At 47.1% G+C, this 24,020-nt stretch overlaps 1 protein-coding gene across 17 annotated transcripts in view; it reads left to right on the forward strand.

Moving 5' to 3' along the window:
* PHF21A (PHD finger protein 21A) overlaps nt 1-23,905 on the forward strand; it is a 182,296-nt gene extending 158,391 nt beyond the window's left edge. For 16 of the 17 annotated variants that reach the window (XM_087423064.1, XM_087423054.1, XM_087423059.1 and 13 more), the window contains 9 exons: nt 2,702-2,800; nt 5,574-5,625; nt 6,374-6,453; nt 6,920-6,980; nt 9,555-9,718; nt 15,651-15,806; nt 17,087-17,162; nt 17,566-17,669; nt 19,022-23,905. In XM_087423064.1, coding sequence (XP_087279190.1) covers nt 2,702-2,800; nt 5,574-5,625; nt 6,374-6,453; nt 6,920-6,980; nt 9,555-9,718; nt 15,651-15,806; nt 17,087-17,162; nt 17,566-17,669; nt 19,022-19,279 — 1,050 coding nt within the window. In that variant the 3' untranslated portion in view covers nt 19,280-23,905. The remainder of the gene's footprint in view (nt 1-2,701; nt 2,801-5,573; nt 5,626-6,373; nt 6,454-6,919; nt 6,981-9,554; nt 9,719-15,650; nt 15,807-17,086; nt 17,163-17,565; nt 17,670-19,021) is intronic. The other variant, XM_087423069.1, reaches the window with a different exon arrangement.
* The last annotated feature ends 115 nt before the right edge of the window (nt 23,906-24,020 follow it).

Here is a 24,020-nt window from a genome sequence, read left to right on the forward strand (position 1 = left end):
AGTATGCCTCCAGCCCTGGGAATGGGCAGTGCATGCTGGATTCCCCAGTATTTGTGATAGCCTTCAAAGCCCTTACTCCTCCAAGATCTTCCTCTTCGGCCTCCTCCTTCCCGGGCCTCTGGGTCTGCCTCCTGCACACTCCATCCACCATCGCTTACACCAGGTGACTATGGGTAGTGTATGTCTTTAGATGCTTTCATCAGACACCACCTGGGAAGCCACTCCAGCCTAAGGCGGGCAAAACAAAGATCAGCCTCTGCCTCAGTCCTCAGGGAACCACCAGACTGGTCAAAATGCACAACCACAAGTTTTTGAAAACAAGGTCTGTATTGCTCCCCCTGGCCCCAACAAGCCACACGAGGAATGCAGGTCACCATCCCCACAGCCTCTGCCCAGCTAGGGAACGGGGGTTTGTAGGCGGGTACGGAAAAATGCTTTCTTAGTGAAATTTAACAGCCTCTTTTTTTAGTAAGTGCTCCCCTGGTTGCTGTAAGTTTTTTTTTTTATTAGATTCCAGAGTTCTAAAAAGTTGATTGTCTGTTTTCCCCAGCTTAATGTTTGCTTCAGTGGAAGGACTGCTTGTTAAAGCTCCTTATTCTGCCGTTTCTGTGATGCCACTCTCCCACCTTAATATTTTTTGTTTGTTTTAAGCAGCTTAAAGCCACACACATTTATTATCCCATACGGTTACTAAGGATCAGGAATCAGACTGCATCCTAGCTGGGTGGTTCTGGCTCAAGGTCCCTCACAAGTTTGCAATCAAACTAGTTGGCTGGGGCTGGATAATCCACTTCCAGACTTGGTCATGTGGTTGTTGGCAGGCCTCCCTTCCTCACTAGCTGTTGCCAGGAGGTTCAGTTCCTCACCACATGGGCCTCTCCACAGTGCTGTTCACAACATGGCAGCTGGCTTCCCCCAGAGCAAGAGGTCCGTGAGAGAAGGACACTCCCCCAGTGTTTTGATTGTTTTATTTTTATTTTTGGATGCTTTTGGTATTCTTTATCCAACCGTGAGATAATTCTACTCTTCTTGTATGACAGAGAGAATTTGAACCCTGGCTCATTCCTTAGTGGAGAGGAGTTGGTTTGCCCTTCCCCAGACATTACCACGATGTGCTGCACTCCGCCTTAGAGATGGAAATAAAGACTCTAGGGAGCTTCACTTAGCCTTGGAACAGAGCAGCAAATCCTTACAATTGACCTTCTCTTCTACCATCTCCCTCACACTCCTGTCCTTCCACGTTCAGAGAGCTATGAAAATAAGGTTTCTGGAAACCCAAGACATTAAAAATGTCACTAGAAACTATTTTCCCATTGTGTTTGGTGTAGGTGTGTTTGGTGGTTTGTTTTATGGAGGAAATCTGTCCTTTTTGGTTAAAAAATGTGTGTGTGAGAGAGAGGAGACATGAGTGATTCTTCTGGTTGGTCACATTCCCCACTCAGAAGACCAGCAGCTCTTTACAGTCTGCTCTAAGTGGGGAACTGTACTAGGCACAAAGGCTGCAAAAGTGTGTAGAACAATAGGTAGCTTATAGGATAGAGGGGAAATAAGACACTGGTGGAAAAAAGTAGTCGGCAGCCTTTGTGCCCCAGAACAGTAGTTGCTGCAGTATTGGTGAGACTGATGCTTACACCTTCCTAATGTAATAGTATGAGAAGCAGAAGGAAAATACGGAAGTGGCCAGGAAAGGAAGTGAAAGATCTTTGTGATTGTATTAGTTTTTCAGATCTGGTAAACTATTTGGCAACATAATGATTTTTGAGAACTTCCAATGTTCTGCCTGTAGAACCAACGTCTTTCATTTGGCTCCTGCTCATCAATAATCAGACAGTTTCATTCTCATTTATTTACTTGTTGTTGCCATACAAAAAGACCATTGGCATCTGCATTTTTTTTAATTTCGAAAAAGTAAATTAGGTTTGTGTTTACAGTTTTATATCCACTGTTCTAATATCATTTCACTATTTACTGAGGGCTTCATAAGATGAACTGGCCATTGGGTCATGATAAGAATAATAATGCAAGCCCAGCCCGGCCAGCTTTGCTAGCTGCCATTTGTGTCTGAAGATGGTAATGCTACTGGCGTTTCTTTTGTTTGAATGGATGCATCTGGAAGATGAGGTTGGGGGTGATCAGAATGTCAGCATCTTGTAAGATGACCTTTCCTTGGCAATTGCATCTCTCTCTCCTCTAATGGATGATACAGGCAGGTTTTAAATATCCCATGTGAGGGTAGTCCTGCAACTCTCTTAGATTATGATTGGAATTGTTCTGAAATAGAAGAATGTGCATGTAAGATTTTTTTGACATTACTCAGATCTTAAGCACGCTGGACTGGAGCTTGACCCACATGTAACAAGAGTGGGCTTTCTTCTGGAAAACTGCCCCTACACCCTAACATACATTGAGATCAGAGAGAGCAGCCTATACTTTATTATTATACATTGGAATTAAACTATGGATTTTTCTTTTTGTATAATTTACACTATTTATAGATTCATATCTACTCTAGTTATGCAATTTAATCATTTCAACTGGGGCCTTACATTTTACTTTTCCCTCATTCAAAATGAAATCCATATTACCTCTTTTATTAAAATGTTTCCAATTTGAGTATGTTCTTCTTTTATTTCTTGGCTACAGTCACACTGTTTTTAATAAAAAGTGAATTCTGAAGTGTCATTTAATTTTTCTCTCCTAGACAATTAAATCCCACACAGAAACAGATGAGAAACCAACAGAGAGCCGCACCATCACTCCACCTGCTGCACCCAAACCAAAACGGGAGGAGAACCCTCAGGTAGGCCCAGCCTCTGAAGCCACGGCTGTCTGAGATGCCCCTTACTCTCACGCAGCACGACGGACACTCGCTCTCTGAATCACTTGATTTTCCTTTGCTTGTGCTTTCTTACTATTCAGTAAGGTCCTTGCTAAGTCACGTTGGCCTAGGGCAGATTAAGAGCGTGGCCTTGAGTGTCCATGAGCTGGTATACAGGCATTTCATACACGTGTTACAAGTTTGAAATGTAAGATTAATGATCATTTTCCCAGGTATCCCATTGCATTCCTAATGATCATTATGTTTTGTTTGTCCGAGCCAACATTTATCAGATGTCCAGTCCACTCAGCTAAGGTCTGTTTGTGTTATGGATTACAGTTGTTACATGTGCATTTTTATTACTATTGTATTGCATTAGAGCCCCAAATCCCAAATGAATCAATATCTCAAAAGTAGTTCATTGAAGCATAAAAGTAGGGATGAAAATAGTAACATCTGTACTACAACTTAGGATAGAATGATAATCTTAAATAGCAAACAAGACTCTGGTATAAATATAGAATGTGAGTTTTTGTGTCCTTAAACAAGAGAATTTTTTAGTTTGATGCTCTTGTACCACTAGCTGTAAAAGAAAGATATAGGCAAGTAATATAATGATGAATATCTGATACTTGGATTTTATTAGACCAATAATCCATTCCCTTCTGTCCTCAGTGTGTTCTTTGTAATGAAACCATGTCAAATAGTGACATGAAGCCATCAAAGATTCATGTCATTTTTTAAAAAAAAACAGTGATTTATTAAGCTAGTTCAGGTTTTTTTAAAACAACTACAAATTATAATTCTTTCTGACATGAAATGGATTAATTTTTAGTTTATCTTTAAAGAAGGGACCAAACTTGAACCAAAAAGAAAGTACTAGTCATGCAAATTGCTGAGAAACTTGTAAAATCATCCACAAAATAAATGACAAGTATTATGCTAGAAGGAGGAAAAATAGAGCAAGCTATTAGCAGAATTGCCTTATCAAAAGACACTGAAGGATGCCTCATGTCAGTGGCACAGTGTAGGCAAGCAAGTACCGTCACGTGTAGGAGCAAATATTTCACCTTCTGCTTGGATAGAGTCACTGCCGTAAAGAGAAGAAATTAGTTTTTGGTGTACCTGTGATGTGTAGATTAGGCAAAAGGTCTTGACAACTTTTTATTCTGTTTATCACTGAAAATATATTCCACAGGAGAGGAGATTTCTTTTCCATTTAATAATTCTTTTGTGAGCTTGATCTAGACTGGCAAAGATGGGTCCGATGGGGGTGGCCGAGGAGGGTGCTGGTACTTGATTGAAAGAAGGTTCACCTGGGGCTGGCCCCGTGGCGTAGCGGTTAAGTGCATGCGCTCCGCTGCTGGCGCCTGGGGTTTGGACCCCGGGCGCGCACCAAGGCACTGCTTATCAGGCCATGCTGTGGCAGTGTTCCATATAAAGTGGAAGAAGATAGGCACAGATGTTAGCTCAGGGCCAGTCTTCCTCAGCAAAAAGAGGAGGATTGACATGGATGTTAGCTCAGGGCTGATCTTCCTCACAAAAAAATAAAAAAATTTATTTAAAAAAAAAAGAAAGAAATTTCATCTGAGTGTCAGTCCACACATGGCTTTATTAACAGAGAATAGATTTGAAGGAATAGTGAAAATGAGGAATGTCGTTAATTGGCAACCACAAAATGTATGCCATTTCAATGTGCAGTGCAGAAAATGGGCAGCAAGTCCAAGACTGCTTTTCCTTTCCAAAGTGCTCTGGTTGTCAGCGGTAGGTACCCACCTAAGTTACTGAAACAAGAAAAACATCTCTTCAGGACTTTGAGGATACCAGTAAAGGACGTTTCTGTATTCTCAAGTGGCTTGTTCAAGGACTGTGTCTTCATAAAACACTCAGTATCTTAAAAAATATCATGATATTTAATGTTGAGGGTAAAATGTCAGGGTTTTAAAAGACCAAACTGTGGTATAAATAATTATGCAGGAGTTTGTCTCCCAACAGTTGATGGTATCCTTTATTCATTGGCAAGAGAAATTGATGATGTATTGTTTGACATATTTAGCAACCTCATGCAGTGGTACAGCAGAAAATGAAGGCGTAGTTTCCAGACCACATGTAACCAAAGAGCAAAATAGGAGTCAGTCTGTTGCTCTCTCCAACTTGAAGCATCTAACAGTCCAGCTTTGGGGTGCGGTATTCTAATCAATCTAGCTTCTGATGGAGCCCTGAGAGTGGTCTTTAGAGAGAAATCACTCCATAATTTTTAGGTCCACGTTTGATTGAAAAATCATAGTAGAAACCAGAACCACTTGCTGTCATTCCTAAAACGCATTTAGCTTTGAGTTAGCATGGTCCCGTCAGCTGTAGTAAGAAGAAACGCTGACCTGTTGTGACAAGGGAAGTTCTTAGAATTTGGAGCTTGTTGTGTAGGAGGCTCTTTGTAACCCTCTGCATGTTTTTGAGTGTGAAATACTCTTCCCTCTAAGAGGATCTTTCTGAAAAACATGTAGATCACTCAAGATGCTGATTTGTCTCGCTGAGAAAGTAGAAGCCGTAGGTCGCAGTCCTTCTCTTTGGGTCCCTGTAAGACCAGAAGCCTGCAGAGTGGCTTCATAGCTGCTCGCTCATTGCTCCCCTGAACCCGGCCTCCTTCGAGCGAGCAGCCTGTTGGGTTGGCTTTCCCTAGGAGTCTAACCAGGAAAATACAGTTGGCTTTGCAAGCACCCACACTGACGTATATTCTTTTGTTTCTCTGGCACAGAAACTCGCCTTCATGGTGTCTCTAGGGTTGGTAACACATGACCATCTAGAAGGTAAGAGAAGATATTCATGGCGCCACTGTGCTTCTGGCCCAGAGCTTTGTTCTTGAAAATGTGTTAGATTTATTGCTGGAATAGAAAATTGGAGCACAAACAGAGTACAGTTCAACCAGAGTGGACTTTATTTCCTTTGGAGTAAAATTTGCCGCCCCTCTGCCTAATGTCTAGCCCCTCCCTTTCCCATCATTATATGTCCACACTGCTGTCCTGAGGGAAGCCCCCAGTTTCCTGGATTAAAGTAACTTCTGTTCACTTAGAGGAACTGTATTTTTTTTTTTTCTTGACAGTACGAGGTAGCAAATGCCCTCTGAAAAGTCTTTGTCTGTATTTTTCAATCACTCTAGGTTATCTGAGTCTTAAGAACAGTTACAAAGCTATACCTGTCCTGGTTATTTAATCCAAGAATGGTGAACTGTGGTCACTCAATCTAGTTCATCCACACCTGTATTACAGTGATCTAAAAATAAATCAGGACAGCTTGTTTAGAAGCGTTGTCTCCTGTTAGGCTCTGGATCCCAGAGTGCCACACTGGGACAGCGTGGCTCTGTTTTCTGAGGGGTGAGAGTAGATGGCCCTGCATACTTGCTTCCAGCAGTGTGCTTGCCTCTGCTAAGGCTACAGTGAAACAGAGACTTGCCCCTGTTTCTAATTTGTCATGGGAAAACCAATAGACAAACAACAAAGTTAAGTTTTTGAGGTTCTCTCTACCTCTCTTCTAATCCAAACCTTTTGCTTTCCCAAGAAATCCAAAGCAAGAGGCAAGAGCGAAAAAGAAGAACAACAGCAAATCCAGTGTACAGCGGAGCGGTCTTTGAGCCAGAGGTACTCCGGGCCAGCACTGGCCCTTCTCGCACTGTTCCAGCTTTTTCTCTGGCTTGTTCAGCCCCTCCCTTCTGAAACCCTGTGTGAGAGCAGTACCCTGATCGTACTTGGGCAGCTTTGTGAGACGATGGCTTTGTCTCTGGCTGATGACATTATTTAATTTTTATTATTCACTGCCTTCCCCTTAGTTTAGTCCCTAAGTTTGAGCAGATACAAACCTACCTTAAAAATTTAACTCATCCTGTCTTCAACACAACTGTCGTCTGAAGCAGAGGCAGATCTCTCTGGAATATTCTCTCAGAGCCGAGTACATGTAATAAAACATGTTAGCACTGAGACCTTGGGGTGACCAGCACTAACTGGTTGACGTGTTGATAGGTATGCTGTGCTTGGTCTTTAGCTTGTGCCAGTATTAGTAGTAACCATGCTATTCAACCAGTCACCTTTCCCTCTTCAATCCTCCAAGCGTAAGAAGAGTGCAGTCACATACCTGAACAGTACAATGCATCCTGGGACCCGGAAGAGAGGTGAGCACCTGTTGGTATCTCTCCCTCGCTGTTGCTTTGGCTTCTGTGTTGTGTTTCTTCCCCCTCCCTCCTCCCATTGTCCTACACCCTGTCTAACTCCTGTATCCCTTGAAAATAGTGTTGTTGTTGTTGTTCTCTGAGAATGGGGGGAAAAGAGAGTGAGATTTCTTATTAGAGTTCTGTACACTGAATCAAATCTGCCTTTCCTGGGATTCTGGCAAAGCCGACTCAGGGGAATGGCTTAATGCAGCATTTCTGCCCTAGGCCCACCAGGCTGTGCATGAATAGCACAATTAACAGAACACCGTGTGAAGGAAGCATTTTAGCATCGTAGAGCAGAACAGAACACTGCTGTTGCGAGGTGTTCTTAGTCATGTCTAACTCGTCCTGCTGCCAGCGAGACCAGAGGATGACTCTTGCGTTTGTGTGAGCTGCAGACTTTCTAGGAAGGAGAGAGATGGCCACACGGAGAACTGAGAATCTGTGAGAAGAGGGCATCTCCAGTAAGGAAGGAAAGATCACTGTCAAAACAGGCTCCCAAAGCAGAAGTTCCTCTAGAGCTCCCTCCCGTGTTTCAGACCTCCCGGCCAGGCGCCCCGGCCACTCGGGCGGGCAGAGTCCAGCAGCAGCTCCTGCTGTGCAGGTCTAAACAGGGCTTGACAGCTCAGAGTTGGAGCTCCTAAACAAGGTTCTGAAATTGTTCTTCCATGTCAGTAATACGTCCCAAGGTCCCTTTCTCCACGTGATAATGTGTCCCTGAGTTATAGTTCCAGGCTAGAAAGGTTGCAGGGTGAGTGGAGTAGCATACTAATTTCTGTGTATGCACACATGTTCTCAGAGCTGTTGGAAGCTTAGGAGGTCGTCCCGACCCATTTTCTGCCTTAGGCAGGGCTACAGCTGTCCTATTACCACCTCCTCCCCCAAAAGAGATAGCATACCCAGCCTTCGTGACCTGTCCTGATGTTTCATCGGCCCCGTCCTGATGTTTCATCGGCCCCGTTCTTCAGGTAGCCCAAAATGTTTAGATGGGAAACCCTAAGTCATTGCTTCATATCAATTCCTGGGCCACAATAACCAGTGTCAAGGTTATTTTTTGTGGTTTTGTTTTGGGCAATTTTTAGTGACCTCTGACATGGTTCTCAGAAAGGAACCCCTCAGCCAGAAGCCACAGTTAATTGGCCTGCTGGTGGGCAGTATCTGCTAAGAGGACAGGGGTTGAATGAGCCAGAAAGACCTTGGCGTCTCTTGGCAAGGTCGGAGGATGAAAGCCTGCATTCACGGTGCCTAGGATGTGCCTTCTGTGGGCAAACAAAGAGCATTCATCTTCCACTTTCCCTTCCAGCAGCACTAAATTCCCTAGAAAAGACAAACCAGTGCGATCTGTCTTTGTACTGCAGACATTGCCAGTTTAACACAGATAGGTAATGTTTGTGTAACGTCTGACAGAATCATGACTCTTGTGCATAATCCTAGTATAAATTACAGCTGTTGGCAGAGTCACGGTCCCACGTACCATCCACCAGTGCTCGTAGGCAGTTGTGTACCTCTCTGGCTCTTTTTTTTCCCTTGAGTGTGCTGGGCACACTCTTTTGATCACTCAGAGCTTAGAAGCTCTGACCCTGGCCCTTAGAGGACAAGGATTCTGACTTAGATATATCGTAAGGCAAGAGTGGCCGACCTGGATTTTCTGTACCCTTTGGGGCTCATTTATAGATCCTCTGTAGCCATGAGATTTGATTCAAAATGCTCTTGCTCAAATCAGGGCTCTCAGTGAGCGGTCTTGCTGATGGCAGGGCCTTTCCTGAGACTGTGGAGCAGCCCCAGTTCTTAGACGCATAGTTCACCAGAATGCTTGTGATGGAAAGCGGGGCGACAGTTCTCAATCAGCTGGGGAGAGTGTCCAAGTCCAAAGCACTTAAATTCATTATTGAGCACGGAACATCTTTTTAGCTCGTAGGTTCCAGCGACTCCCAGAACATCTCTCCCGCTAGCTCTACCAGCAAAGGGCAGGAATAGTTTACCTGAATCCATGCTTTGCCTTTCTCCACCCTCGCAGCAGTGAAGTGACCAAAATGCAGTTAGGAGAGAAAAGGAAAAGCAGAAAACCTAAATAAATTTGTTTGTGGAAACTAAGAGTCATTAATACTGTTGTAAGAATGATGGTTGCAGAGAAACCTTAGAGAACAATATGCAAAAGATACGGAAAAATGAAATAAATTCTCATTCTTGGCCTTGGCTCCATCTTGTTCTCACATTAGAAATGTCAAATTGTAATAGTCCAGGGACGTCACGGGAATCTCCCGGAGGCGAGGCCCTGTAACATCCCAGCACCTCCTCTTGTGCCCCAAGGCTCTCTTACCCTCCCTTCTTTGAGACTCGTGCAGTTGTTCCTAATGACATTTAACTCTTTGCTTCTCTTCTCTCTCTGGGACTGTTGTATTAACCTTCCGTCTGCTACCTCACTTCCTTTTCCATGCTAGCCAATGAGGAACACTGGCCGAAGGTATGTAAGACCATTTTTCCCCTTCTTTCCCTCCCCCTTTTTCCCTTTTGTTCCCTTCTCTCGGTATATAGGTCGTCCTCCAAAATACAATGCAGTGCTGGGGTTTGGAGCCCTTACCCCAACATCCCCCCCATCCAGTCATCCTGACTCCCCTGAAAATGAAAAGACAGAGACCACATTCACTTTCCCCGCTCCTGTGCAGCCTGTGTCCCTGCCCAGCCCCACCTCCACAGACGTAAGTAACGTGGGAAAAGCTCGCTCGCTCTCTGAGAGCTGAAATCGGGGAAAGTGCTCTCACGTGGTGTCTCCTCATGGCTGCATCTCCCTGACTAACCCTGGAACGGCAGGCATCCCCAGAGGACACTGCGTGCCGTGCAAGGCGACTCTCTGCTGGGCCCTGGGTCCTGCCGCGTCCTTGCGAGTTGTGTGGAATACAGCACCAGGAGGCTCCGTCAGAGTCCTCGGAGCTGGATTTGGTGGCTGTGAATGAGCGCTGAGGAAGGGGGCAGGGTGGGGCGCCAGCTGTCGACTTGAGAGACGCGCAGTTTCTGTCCTCCGTGTCTGGGGGTGAGGAAGACAGACAAGGCATGCGTTCCCCTAGCAGTCCTTGTTTCCTGCTTCAAGTCGAATTCAAGAAGCGGAAAACCGTTCTTTAAAGCAACTTTATTCAGCAGAGTTGATCAGAAACAGGTTCCTGAAAAAGGGTCAGGTTCTTAGAAGCCCTGCACCCAGGAACTGCAGGAGGGTAAACTAGGGCCCCACGTTTTTAAATGAGCATTTACTGAGCAGTGGATTCCCTCAGCAAACGCTTATTGAGCACTCCTCTGCTGAGCAAGCACTGTTCTTGAGGCTGGGGACAGAGGATGGAAGAAAACCAACTCCTTGCCCTCAGGGAGCTCATAGTGTGCAGCCAGAGGCAGGAGATACGTAAGCAAACATATAGTATGTCAGGGAGCGATAAGCGCTGTGAGGAAACCGGGAGAGAATAAGGAGCGTGCGGAGCTGTGGCAGGAGGGCGCTCCTGTATGAAGAGTGGTGGAGAAAGCCTCTGATGGGAGGTGGGGTGTGTGGGAGGACGTGGGGGAAGAGCATTCCAGACAGAGGGAACAGCAGAGCAGAATCCCAAGGTGGAAGTATACATGGCACGGAAGATAGCAGGAAGGCCAGGATAGCTGGGGCTGAGTGAGCGGGTGCGAGACAAGACCCCAGAGGTGGCCAGGTCACTCGTGCAGGGCCTCGTGGCTCTTCCTCTGAGTGGAGTGGGAGATCAATAGGGGATTTTGATGTAGTTTTTCAACTTTTTATTTTGAAAATTTTCAACCCTACAGAAAAGTTGTAATAACAGTACAAAGAACAAACATACTCTTCACTTAGATTCACCAGTTGTTTCCGTTGTGCCACATATGCTTCTCCCCTACACACACACACACACACACACACACGCTTTTTTTTGCTTAACTAAGAAGTTTCAGACATCACAAATCTTTATCCAAAATACTTCAGTGTATATCTCCTAAGAACAAAGATATTCTCTGTCTGATACAGCCACAATGCAGCCATCAAATTGAGGCAATTTCATGCTGATAAAAGATTATGATGTAATACACAGCCTATACTCGATCGCTCCAGTGTCTCAGTAATTGCCTTAGTGGCACTTTGTCTTTTCCGTTCTGGGATCCAGTCCAAGGTCACTCTTGACATTTCTCGTCATGGTATTGTCTCTTCAGTCTCCTTACTCTGGAATAGTGTCTCAGCTTTTTCTTGTCTTTCAAGACATTGACATTTTTTAAAAGACAGGCCAGTTGTTGTGTAAAGTGTCCCTCCATTTGGCTAGTCTAATGGTTTCCTCAGGAGTAGATTCAGGAGCACGAAATAAGTGATGATGAGTCCTTCTCGGAGCATGACAACAGGAGGCAGAGATGTCAGCCTGTCCTGTTGTTGGCCATGTTAACGTGCATCTCTTAAGATGGATTCCATCAAATTTCTCCACTTGTAAAGGTGCCTGTCTCCTCTGGTGGAGATAGCTTTGAGTCTGTGTAAATATCCTGTTCCATGGTTTCAGCATCCTTTGATGATTCTTACCTGCGTTTGTTATTTTTAAGGTGTTTGCACAATCAACTTGGATTTTAAAGGGCTCACTCTGAGATATGGAGAAGAGACTGTGGGGAGGATGGGCTGGAGGCAGGGAGAGACCGGTTAGGAGGCTGTGGCAGTCGTCCAGGCGAGAGGTGACGGGGTCTTGGCCTAATGGGCGGTGGAACTGGAGCTGGAGAAAAGTGGCCGAGTCTGCGTGCATTTCGAAGAGCCAGCAGGATTGGATGACGGCGTACGAGAAAAAGAATAGTCAAGGGTGCATCCAAAGTTTTTGGCCTAAAGAACTAGACAGATGAAGATGCCATTTACCAGAGGTGACAGAGGAGCAAGTTTGAGGAGGGAAACCAAGAGTTTCATTTTGCACATGTCCCGTTTCTTTTGTGAATTATAGAGCTTGTCTTTAGGATCATCTTCAGGTAAAATGTCCCTTGAACTTGTAGGTTCTCAGTACTTGTTAATGGTCTACCCCCTCCAAAGAGCAAAAGAATTCCATATGCACATTCTGAGCTAAAATTCCAGAAGCAACAAAGGAGGTGTCATCTTTGGAGAACCCGAGTCATAGGAGAGTTCTGGTCCCTGGCGGGTCTCCTTCCTTGGACGTAGCTGGTGGCCACAGACCCAGCCTTGCTGTCAAGATTCAGCATTCCTGACTTTTGGCAGTAGTAATTGATGCAGGTTTTCTGCCTCTCCTGTCTGCACCAGGATCCCCTGTCAGAAACCTTGTTTGCTGGCACCAAAGAGCATCCCGACTTCTCCTCAGTTGTGGCGTTGCCACAGGGCTAGCCAGCTCACGGCCTCCTGGCAGGGATCTCCCTCCAGGGGGTGCACAGACACACATACGGATTTTGTGGTTCTTCATGGGAATCTTTGCTAAACAACGTTGTCCTTGTTTTTTGTGATTTTTGGCTGAGAGGATTTATGATTTTCTTTCCGAGACTGAACCCAAAGGATCCACTCGGATCACATCACAAACTGAAGCTTCTGCCAGGTTTTGTCTTAAAATGCAAACACTGTTCTTTTCAGAAATCTAAGGGTAAAAGACTGCTTTTCTAAAACCACTAAATATGTTGAGAACTTCCTAAGTTAAACCTAGTGGAATGGATTTTTTTAACAGATAATTGCTACTTTTACAGTATCCCAACAGTGGCAGTGATTCGAGTCAACGCGCAGCTCTGTATGTTTGTTGCTGAGTGGCGTAAGCCCCAACAACATTAATTAAACAATCACAGCTGAAAGGCAGGCATTTCCTGGGGATCAGTAACTATCTAGAAGGACTTGGTGATACGAGACCCAGCTTGACACTAATCCTCAGGATGTACCTTGTGCCACTGTCATCATTTTTATGCAAAGGGAAGATATGTTGACATAGTTAGAAATTTTTTTTAGCAAATGATGAAGTTGCAATTGATATAGCCAGGGTGTTTCCAAAAAACTTATATCCTCAGCTCCTAGCAAAGAATCATGGGTCCGCCATCTTTCAACTTACTGTTTGGTTTATGGTAATAATTTGGTCGGTCAGCAAAGCCTAAGCCTTTTGACCTGGTGCAGCACCTCCGTGGGCCTTCCTCTGCTCCCTTTAGGCAAAGAACCAATTCTCTGTGGATGAAATACATATCTTGTCATTTTGTATTCATTTCTGTGGGCAGTAGTTCTCGAAGGGTGGTCTGGGGGTCCCTGAGACTCTTGCAGGGCATCCATAAAATGAAAATTATTTTCATGATAATACTAAAACATCCTTTGCCGTTTTCATTCTCACTCTGTCAGGAGTGAAGATTGGAGTTTTCCAGATACTACGTGACTTGTGATCATGTCATCACTGTGACGGCTATTGGAATGGGCACTTGTGTATTCTGGGGTTTTAAATTTTTTCAATATGCTGTTTTTGTAACTTCCTGAGATTCTATAATTATCTCAAAATTAAAAAGTTTTAAAGTTTCTAATAGAGTAAATATCAGTACCTGTAACTCACGTAAACAGAAGCTCTTTGAGATTCTTAGTAATTTTAAGAGTGTAAAGGGATCCTGACACCAAAAAGATTAAGAACTGCTGCTGTGGGATATATAAACAGGATAGGAAGTTTTCTTTCCTTTAGAAAGTTGAGAGAAGTTATTTAACCTTTATTTTATGTACTCGACGCTTTCCACCTGTTGATGTTCTCCTTATTCAGGAGCAAAGGAAAGTGAGCAGAACTCTTTACCCTACGAGTCCCTCTGAATTAGATGTCCAGTTTGTCTCATTTACTTCATCACTGATAATTTTATATACGGTTCGTGTAAAATACTCTCTTAAACCATAAAATTTTTATAAACTTCATAAAGATGCAGACTTACAACATGGGGCTAAGGGTCAAGAAAGACTAACTCTCTAGAGAAGAGCAGACTGAAGAAGGAAGTCACGGTTCATCGGGGGCTGAAGCCTGAGCTCTTTCTGTGCCTGCAACTGAGACTGTTAGGCTGCTTCCCAGGCAGGATCTTTTGCTCATGTACTGAGTATCTTTTTTACGACCCAGAGGTAACATTTTCTTACTAAGAAAGATTAAAATCTGTCCACATTCTGATTGTCTTATTATTTTTAAAGTTATATAAGTTATCTTATAACTTATAACTGGTTTTCTAGGCTGCCAGATACCCTAGTGAATTAAAGGGTAGGAAAGTTTCCTTTCCTTTAGGGAGAAATTGTAGATCTGGGAAGATATGTTCCTTCAGTGGTGGTGGTTGAAGGATTATGTCATCGAAAGGAAGAATTGAGCATTGCTCTCTGTGTCATTTCTTCCTGTGCAAAATTTCTGAATTAGGCCTCCTGGCAGAATAGCCTAGAATCTAAAACAACACCTTGAAAGTGAAAAGGGGTCTGCTCCAAGGTGTGGTGCTGCCTTGCTGGCTAGGCCTGGCACATCCCTTCAGTCTTCCCTTCCTTCTGGCGTCTTTATCAGCAGGATTAATCCTGTTCAGAGAACAGACCAGGGATTGACTTGCTCATAAATACCTCTTTAATACCTCATTTTTTTTTTTTTTTTTGGTGTTCTCTTCTCCAAATTTTAAGTAGATCAGCCTTTTTCTGATGGTGCCTTCTATTCAGAGGGCTCCAGCAGACTTACCTGAGGACCAGAACTATCACTGACAGGGGCAGGCGAGACAGGCAGAGTACACTGGGGCTGCTCTTTTTCCATCCGGTGGAGTATTTTATAGGGAGGAATAAAGCCTTCCGGAATAGAATGGTCCATTGGACAGCAAATGCCAAATACTGATTTTAAGAGAACATTGTCAGCTGTTGCTTTGGCTTTTTAAATTCTTCGTGTTTGAAAGCTCATGTGAGTTTAATTTGCTCCTGACTTCATCTTTTCCCATTTGAACTTGAACTATATTTTTTCTCCCTGAGCAAGCAAAGACTTTAGTAAAATTCCATTTCTTGTCTGTCTTCTTTCCCAATCCTTCTAAACTGCCCCCCAAAATGACAGGTCATGAGAATTGTTTGTATCACTTTGGAACGCTTTGATGAATGCATATCAGTGTCTTTAAACTTTCTGATTTGTGGGCTGGACTCTATGAAAATGTAACAAATGCTGAGCTATCACCTGTAAAGTAAATTTTGGCCTACATGACTACTAAGCTTTCCTGTAAACTCTCCTCTAAAATTAAGAATACCAATAAATAAAATTATAAAAAAAAACGGGCTGGCCCCGTGGCTTAGCGGTTAAGTGCGTGCGCTCTGCTGCTGGCGGCCCGGATTCGGATCCCAGGCGCGCACTGACGCACCGCTTCTCCGGCCATGCTGAGGCTGCGTCCCACATACAGCAACTAGAAGGATGTGCAACTGTGACAGACAACTATCTACTGGGGCTTTGGGGGAAAAATAAATAAATAAATAAGATTATAAAATTAAGAATACCGTCCCTGCCCGTGGAGCCTCAGCTGTAAGGAGCATGTGGGGGCTTGTGCCATTCTTGAACACTTTTATGACATGTTGGATGGCCACAGCTGCTTGTCCTAAAATGCTTATACATATCCAGAATGTGCGTATTAACATTCACATTTTACCTTTTTGTCCTCTTACCTTTCCTCTCAATTTCATAGGGTGATATTCATGAGGATTTTTGCAGCGTTTGCAGAAAAAGCGGCCAGTTACTGATGTGTGACACGTGTTCCCGTGTGTATCATCTGGACTGCTTAGACCCTCCTCTGAAAACGATTCCCAAGGGCATGTGGATCTGTCCCAGATGTCAGGACCAGGTACTGTGCATGGGTCAGACAGGCGAGGGGCCCAGGAGGAGAAAGACAGCACGGTCAGGAGGGCTTCCTTTCCCCTCTAATCTAGGGGAATGGTGGGGTCTCTTTCCTCTCTGGGTGGTTCTCCAGGCTACATCTGCCCTGTGCACATGGCAGCACTCCCCCACACAGCACGCGTCCTCTCAGAGATTCTCCGTCGTATGCATGAGGCAGCGACTCTGTGCACGGGTGGAGAGACCCTGACTTCCTTTATTTGAAATTACTTATCCTCTTATTACCTTGGTTCCCCTTAAAAGTCCATAAGACTTTCTGCCTCTTTCTCTAAGAATGGTCCAAATCCGGTATGTGGTTTTGAAATTCATCTTTGGAAATAAAATACTTAGAAGAAAATGCCCAATTGATGGTTTAATTCAGATAACAACAGTTTCACTTTTAACCTGGGTTATCATCAGGATCAGAGAACTAACTGTGAAGTGCTGTCTTAATATTTCACAGACTTGAAAGGCAAACATATTATTAACTGTCCCAGCATCTTCCTTCCTTCTCTGTTTAGGTTCTGATCTCTTTTTATCAACTATCTGTCTTTATGTTTTTATTATAAGCTGTCTCAAGTCTGTTTTGGAAGTAGGCAAAGTATAAATAATAAATAAATAAGCCCGGTAGCTCATTTGGAGATGCTGCTGAGTTCTTTGGAATCCTGACTTGAGAGAATTCTGGCTTCCCATTTTAATCTTGGTCGTCTTCCTCCCTGATGTAATTAGTAGACACAGTTCTTTCTCTGTTCTCTTCCTGCTGCTGCTTTGTGATGGGGGTCTAGATTATACTTTAGTATTTGGAACTGATGTCTAATTTCCTTGGTCAGCTGTCTTTGAGGGACATACCAAGCTAAAGTTGAGACAGGCAGCCCGTGTCAGGTCAAGGATGGAACTGCCAGTGGCTGCTGCCATCACGCAGACTTGGAGCTGTGTGCTGGTGGTTCTGGCCGTGGGGAGTGGTTGGGGGTCGGTGGCACACCTGAGAAGGGAGGAATGCCAGCGCGTCCCAGCCTCTCTGAGCCGGGGCTCAGGTGGCGTGGCTCTTCCTCGGTCGTACCTCTTTCTCTCTCAGGCTGACATCTGCAACTTTGTAGTCCAGAAACTGTAGACTAGGATTTGACAGTACTGCCCCCATAAAGCCTTCCTGGATTTTGTCTGCCGGTAGCTGCAGACACCATTGTGTATTATTACACAGGGGATGTGTGTTCATACCTCCTTCTCAAGGTAGAATTCTAAAAATCTTTTCAGATGCTGAAGAAGGAAGAAGCAATTCCGTGGCCCGGAACTCTAGCAATTGTTCATTCCTATATCGCCTACAAAGCAGGTAAGGAATGACCCATACCCCCTCTTGTGTCAGCCTCCCCTTGTTTTAAAAAAAAAAAAAGAAAAGTACTGGAAGGCAGTATTTGTTTTGTTTTCAAAAGGAAATTTAAAGTTAAAAATGAAAAGTTTTTACTGAATGAAGTGAACATTTTGTGTAGTACCGTCTTGAGGAGGAAGAATGAGCAGTGGCGTCTTATTTCCATGAAGCCAGGCCCAAACCACTGATGTCTCCTTAGCCTAAGTTCCTATCCACGTGACAAGGCAGAGTCCTGGTGGGAAGGTTCTGTGCACTGGCTCTGTGGCTCAGGGGAGCTTGCGGAAAATATCTTCTTTGGCAAGCATTCTGAACACAGTGGCGTTTTCGAAGAATTTATTGTTAAAAATAGTTCCTTTTTTTCCCTCAGCAAAAGAAGAAGAGAAACAGAAGTTACTTAAATGGAGTTCAGATTTAAAACAAGAACGAGAACAACTAGAGCAGAAGGTGAAACAGCTCAGCAATTCTATAAGTGTAAGTAAACCTCCTGCCCTCAGTGAGAGATGCAGAGATACAGAGCCTTCTGTGTACATAACAGCATGTGTGGCTCCCACGGGCCGATTCAGGTACTTCAGCTTATTACACAGTTCACTCGAGCGGATGCTAAGTCTGCCTCCAGTTAGAGCTTGGCCCCCGGGTACAGGTGGCCAGTGGTATGTGGTGCCTTAGCCAAGCTCTGGAGCCTCCTCTTGGCTTTGATCTGAGAGAGGATTTTCAGTCTCCAGGCGGAAGAGGTAAAGTAGCACCTACAGCAGCATAGCCACCACCCCGTGTGTTCCTGTGTGCTTGGGAGGCGTGTGGGGCCTCGACGCCACACAGACACAGACCAGGGCCCCAAGTATGATTCTTTCCAGCCGCCCTGGCTAGTGGGTCCATCCACACGGCCCTTCCCTCTGCCCCTTCTTCCACACCGTGCCGAGTGCATTTCCAGGTTTTCCTGACGGGCCTGCGGAAGAGGGGTTTCTAGAGACAAGTACTGGAAGTCAGTACTGCCCAGGCCGGCCCGTCCGGGTGGGAAAGGCGGTTGTGTTTGCAGCAGGGATTCTGAGGCTCCTCCCGACAGAGCATGTTTTCCTTTCTGTGGAGTAGTCACCCTGGTTGGAGTGAGGCGGCCTCAGCCCTCACGGGCCCCAGGTGGTGCCCTGGCCTTGGAGGCAGTTGAGCTGTGTCACTCACCTGCTCTGTCCTCCTCACCATACCACCTGTGGCATGCAGGTCTCACATCTCTTTCCCTGCCTAGAACAAAGCCAACAAGCTTGAGAGGCCGAGGGCAGAAGGGCCAAAGATGGCCAAAGTCCGTGACCAAGCAGAAGGGGTTCTGTTGGCTGCAGTCTTTGATTCTCCAAAATATCACTGTCCTGCCCCAGGCCCTGCCTCTAAATTTTGCCCATCGAATGACCCTCAGGAGGCCTTCAAATTGAATCCACATGCCACTGGCTCATTTTCTGTCCTGGAAAGCTCAGTCCAGTCCCGAACACAATAGCACCCTTTAGCATGGTAGCAGCTTACCCAAACCTGCCCAGACCACTCCAGCACAGCTGTGGGAACTCTGTCTTTAAAATGACTTATTTTAGTGTCATAGTGGTAGCTCGTGTTTGGTTTTAAGTCCCACTGTCAAGGCGAGTTGTCTTTTAGACCACTTATTTGCCCCCTCTCTTGCCTCCCCGGCCGCCTCCTTCCCCTGGGTGGTAGCACCCCCTGCAGTGTGGAAAAAACAAGGTCTAGGGGCTGCACACCAGCCAGTGGGTTTCTTCTACCTGGAGAGGGCTGCCAGGCCTGTCAGAAAGGCCGAGGCTTAGGGCCCCTGCCCCTCTCCTTTGCTGCAGAAATGCATGGAAATGAAGAACACCATCCTGGCCCGGCAGAAGGAGATGCACAGCTCCCTGGAGAAGGTAAAGCAGCTGATCCGCCTCATCCACGGCATCGACCTCTCCAAACCCGTAGACTCTGAGGCCGCTGTGGGGGCCCTCTCCAACGGCCCGGACTGCACACCCCCTGCCAGCGCCGCCCCCTCCACGCCGGCCCCCTCCCCCTCCTCCCAGAGCTGCACAGTGAACTGTAACCAGGGGGAAGAGACTAAATAACAGACCCCTCGAGGAGAAGCCACGGGATCCCGGCGGCCAGGAGAGCAAAACACTGAAGACTCTAGAAAAGCAAAGCCGGATTTCTTCTGGAAAGTACAGAATTCTTTTGGTTCTTTGGTTCCAGAGAGAGAGAAGATGCTCGTGCCAGGTGGCACCAGAGTTTGCCAATTGATCCTTCTTATTCTGTGTGTACATGCAAAGGTTGGACCATGTTACATGAAATAGTGCCAGCTGGAGGTTCTTTGCCAGCACCATGCCAAGTGAAATAATATATTTACTCTCTCTATTATACACCAGTGTGTGCCTGCAGCAGCCTCCACAGCCACGATGGGGTCGTTTTTATTTTGTTGGGCGGGGAGCCGGGACGGGCGGAGGGAGGAGAGCAGGTTTCAGATCCTTATTTGCAGAGCCGTTTGTTTAGGTAGAGAAGACAAGTCCAAAGAGTGTGTGGGCTTTCCTGTTTCTAAACTTTCATTACTATAAAACCAAAAAAAGGAAATCAAGATTTAACCAACCCCAGTGCCCAGAGGAGGGATGGGGAGGGGATGGGAGGGAGCCGGGGTGGGAAAGTATATCAAATAAGCAGTATTTCCTATTGTCTGGGGTCGGGCACAGTGCACAGAGAGATGGACACCAAGAACGGCCGCCGGGGTCCTCTCCTGAGCACTCCGCTCCCCGCCGTGGGCGCCCCCACCCCTCCGCGAGTTCCTTCCCCGCTGTGGCAAATTGGCGCGCATCTCTGTGGACGATCCCGGTTCCCTTCCCTCTCCAAGAACAGCAGAGCGGCCTCGGCTGGCCCTTCCCCGGGGCAGGGAAGGAGGGTGTGTGTGTCGAGGAAGGAAAAACGGTGGATCAGTGATTTTACTTGAAAACAAGCTCCATCCCTTTTCTATATTTATAAGAGAAGAACCTGAGCAAAGCAGCACGCGACCCAGGTGTGTGTGAACTGAATGGAGACGTTTCCTCTTTTTTTTATTTTTGTTTTTATTCTTTTTTCTTTAAAAAAGGTTTTATTTTGTTGTTTATTTTACTTTTTTGGTAACAAAAACTAAAATAAGGAATAGAAGAGCTGTCTTTCAGGCTGACCGTCCAGTGGAGGGCAGTCGGGGCCTTGCATGGTAGAATAGGAGTCCCAGTGTCAGTGCGGTCCAGTGAGTCTGTGTGAGTCCTTGTGCCATCGTCCGGGGCACTGTTTTTTTATGCAAGGGCAAAAATCTTTGTATCTGGGGAAAACAACAACAACAACTTTTTTTTTAATTAAAAAAGAAAATAAAAGATATTGAGGTCTTCCTAGTGTTACTTAAATTAAGATCAAGGTAAGAAACATTGTAAAAAAAAAATTACAAAAGTGCTATTTGTTTCCTAAAAACAGTGATTTCTATTAAAAAGGTGTCAGAACTGGAGAAAACGCTGTGTAGTTATACTTTTTTAGCACAGAACCTGCTGATCATGATGACATTTTGCTGTGTTTGTGTCTCAAGACTGGTGGGCTAGTCTCCGTGATTCTGCGGCCCTAGGGGCAGGGGCAGAACTCCCCCACCATTCTCCCCTCCTCAGAAAAGACTGTCCTCTCTTCTTGGTGCAGGGGTCCGGGCTCGTGTTCTTGAAGCCCAAATGGAGTGTGGATGTTATCAGGGCCCTACCCGTTGTCTCCAAGGATTTTGCTAGAGCAAAAGGCTGGTGCCTCAATAAGATCCCTTCCTTTGGTGCTGCTCTCGGTCTTTCAGCCACCAGCATTAGGAGTGCCTGGGCGACAACTTGGAAGGGAAGGGCCAGTGAAGCTCATGGGTGCGGCAGGAGGGTACAGGGGGCAGGCTGGCTGCAGCAGTGGTTGGTGCTTAGAAAGAACGAGGGAGGAGTGAGATGGCTGGAGGGTGCATGGTGTCTCGGACAGAGAGCCCCAGGGCAGCCTTTGTGTCTGTCTTGCCTTTGAGGAGAGGTCTGAATCTCCAGCTGCTTTCTCTGCCTGCTGACTCCAGGCCCCAGAGATGGAGTTGACTCTGCTCTGCCCACCCACGAGGTTCCTGGGTGGCCTTCAGCTAGAATCACTGTGCTTGCCTTGGCTTAGCCCGTCTCCTTCTTGAGAGAACCAGGGTTCTGAAAGGCTCGGACCATTTCTATCATCTTGCCTTGTGAGAAATAAGTCTTGTGAGGTGTGTGGTCCCGCTGGAGATCTCTGCCCCTGGCGCGTGCGTGGCCCACAGGAGGGAGGCAGAAGCTCTGCTCCCCAGCCCTCCCAGAGCCTCTCTCTCAAGCCCCCCGTGCCCTGTAATGGTCAGAGTCTGGGGCGGGGCAGCAAAGGTCCCATTAGTCTCTCCCTCACCCAGTTAGGCCAGAGGGACAAAGACGGATCCTGAGAGCAACTGCGGCAGAGAGAGATGCTTCTTAGGTAACATTTGTGCCCCTTCCCCAGGATGTTAGAAGAGGGGACAGAGAGTGACTGCACAGGCCTTAGAGTCATGCCTGGCTGCCAGGTTGCCTGAGGAGGACAGAGAGGAGCTCCCTTGCCTCATGCAGAAACCAAGGTGCTATGTCTAGTCAGGGAGCCGTGGAGGTGCCTGGACTAGTCGGAGGAATGGCTGGTGGAGGTTCAGAGCCCAGCACGGGGCTGTCCGCCCTGTCGTAGAGCTCTCCCATCCAGACTTGTCTGGGCCGGAGGCCGGGAGTTGCCACACACCATCCATCTCTTCTTAAAAGAAGTTGGGAAACGATCATCACTAGAGGCCTTTGCTCAGAAAGGAGCTTGCTGAGGATTCTCGGGGGAGGGGCACAAGGCTAGGAATTGACCCGTGTTTCGCCTGCTTCTGTGAGTGGTCACGTTCTGACCTTGCCTAGGGTTGAGATTTGGATTCTTCCTAATGTTCAGATACGAGCTGTTTTGCAAGTCAGTCAGTATGGAGTACAGAATGCAACCCTGCCCCCAAACCCGCATTCTGGACTCAAATTCCAGAATACTTCTTACTGCCAAGAAAAGACCTGGTCACCCAGTCTCCTTTTCCCTCACTGTCCTGCTGAGAGAACCCTCTGTCCCCCCAGAACTGTGGGTGCCTGTGACCGCCTGAGACACACACTTACGACTGCCCCACCCCAGCTGCCTCCCCCCGCCCCCACTCCTTCCCTTCTGCTGCTCTTTCCCCATGCCAGAGCCGCTGACAGACCCCTCAGAGGCCAGGGAGCTGCTGGTCTGGGACTGGGAAGAGGCTGTCCACCAGCCCTGGATTAGGAGGCCCCTTGTCAGTCCTGAGGCTCTGGCACCGTGCCCTGGAACCAGTGAGGTCACATTGCCGTCATCTTCCCGTAGCTGTCATCTTCCCGTAGCTGTCATCTTCCCACTCACATTCTTGCCAGTGCTGCCTGCAGGCCCTTTTTCCTTCATGGAGCCTGCTGGGTCTTGTCCCACCTCCGCTGAGCGCATCTGGAGTTCTGCTCTCTTCTTTCCTTACCAGGCCCTTTGGGGCAGGCCTGCTGGGTGTGCCTGGTAGGGAGACCCAGCTGGGGGCAGCCCCTGCTGGGGCCTTACCTGTGTAGTCCTGCAACATGGCCCCCGCGGCCTCCGGCTGGCACCGTCTGAGTGCCTGGTTTCTGCAGGGCCTGCCTCTGTCCCTGCTGCTTCGGGGCTCAGGCTCAGCAGGCAGCGGGCATGGGCGCGATTGCTCCCCCACGCCTCTCCCGTGAGTGGGGGTGACCGTGGTTCCCACTCTCCTGTCTCCGCGTGTACAGTTGCCTCTCCGGCCATCTGTGACCCGTCTTCTCGGGGCCGGCAGAGCCTCCGCAGGCCCTCACGCTCAACTCACACACACACTCTTAGTGGTCCCTCCCTTCACTCCCTTTTAGGGTGTGGTCTTTCTATCTTATTTATCCAAAGGGCTTAATTTAGGAGACTTCTACCCCAGGGGCTACAGGCTCTTTGGATGGTTGGGGGCCCAGGTGCATTGTCCAGGCCCCAGGTTCTCCAGATTCCCTTGCTTTTGCTGCATGGAGGCCACTTGGCTCCATGTAAACGACAGCGGGCCTCACCCCCACCCCTCAGCTGGGCACCCTTGGCAGGAAACAGGAGACCCATTCTCTCCCTGACTTACAGCCTGTTCTCAGTGTCAGCTCCTCTCCAAGGGAGGGGGTGGCCTCTGGGAGGATTCTTCTGGTCCTCCCCAAGAGTGAAGGGGAGGAGGCTGGAGGTTACCCCCTCTAGAGAGCCGGGGTGGAACTCTTCAAAACAGCCCTTGTAGAGGGAGGGTAGGGCTCACAAATGCCACTTGCTCCCCCTCCCACAAGGCCCTGCTCCCCGAGGACCCCACCGTCCCCCACAGCAGCCTTGGGCCCCTGCACCTCTCTCCAGTGTTGTTGGGTCCTTAGCCCAGGGTAAGCTGCGGTCAGGCAGGACAGGACGGGCAGCCAGGGGTCAGCGAGCGCCGAGCAGAAAAGAGCCAGCCCGCCCCCAATCCTGTCTCTTGTCCACGCCCTTTGTGATTTCAGTCTTGGTAGAACTTGTATTTGGAGTTTTGTGCTTCAAAGTTTTTGTTTTTGTTCGTTTGATTTTTGTTTTGAGGGGGTGGGGGGGATACAGAGCAGCTGATCAATTTGTATTTATTTATTTTAACATTTTACTAAATAAAGCCAAATAAAGTCTCTCGGCCTCATGGTGTCGGGTCTGGGGCAGGGGAGGTGGGCGAGACACACTCCAGTCCCGGCCTTGGGGGAGGGCCGGGTCCTCCTGCGACTCTAGCGGTACCTCCCGGGGCTC

Source organism: Ceratotherium simum, chromosome 34, assembly GCF_057802395.1.
Source record: "Ceratotherium simum simum isolate JZ-2026a chromosome 34, ASM5780239v1, whole genome shotgun sequence".
Classification (NCBI taxonomy): domain Eukaryota; kingdom Metazoa; phylum Chordata; class Mammalia; order Perissodactyla; family Rhinocerotidae; genus Ceratotherium; species Ceratotherium simum.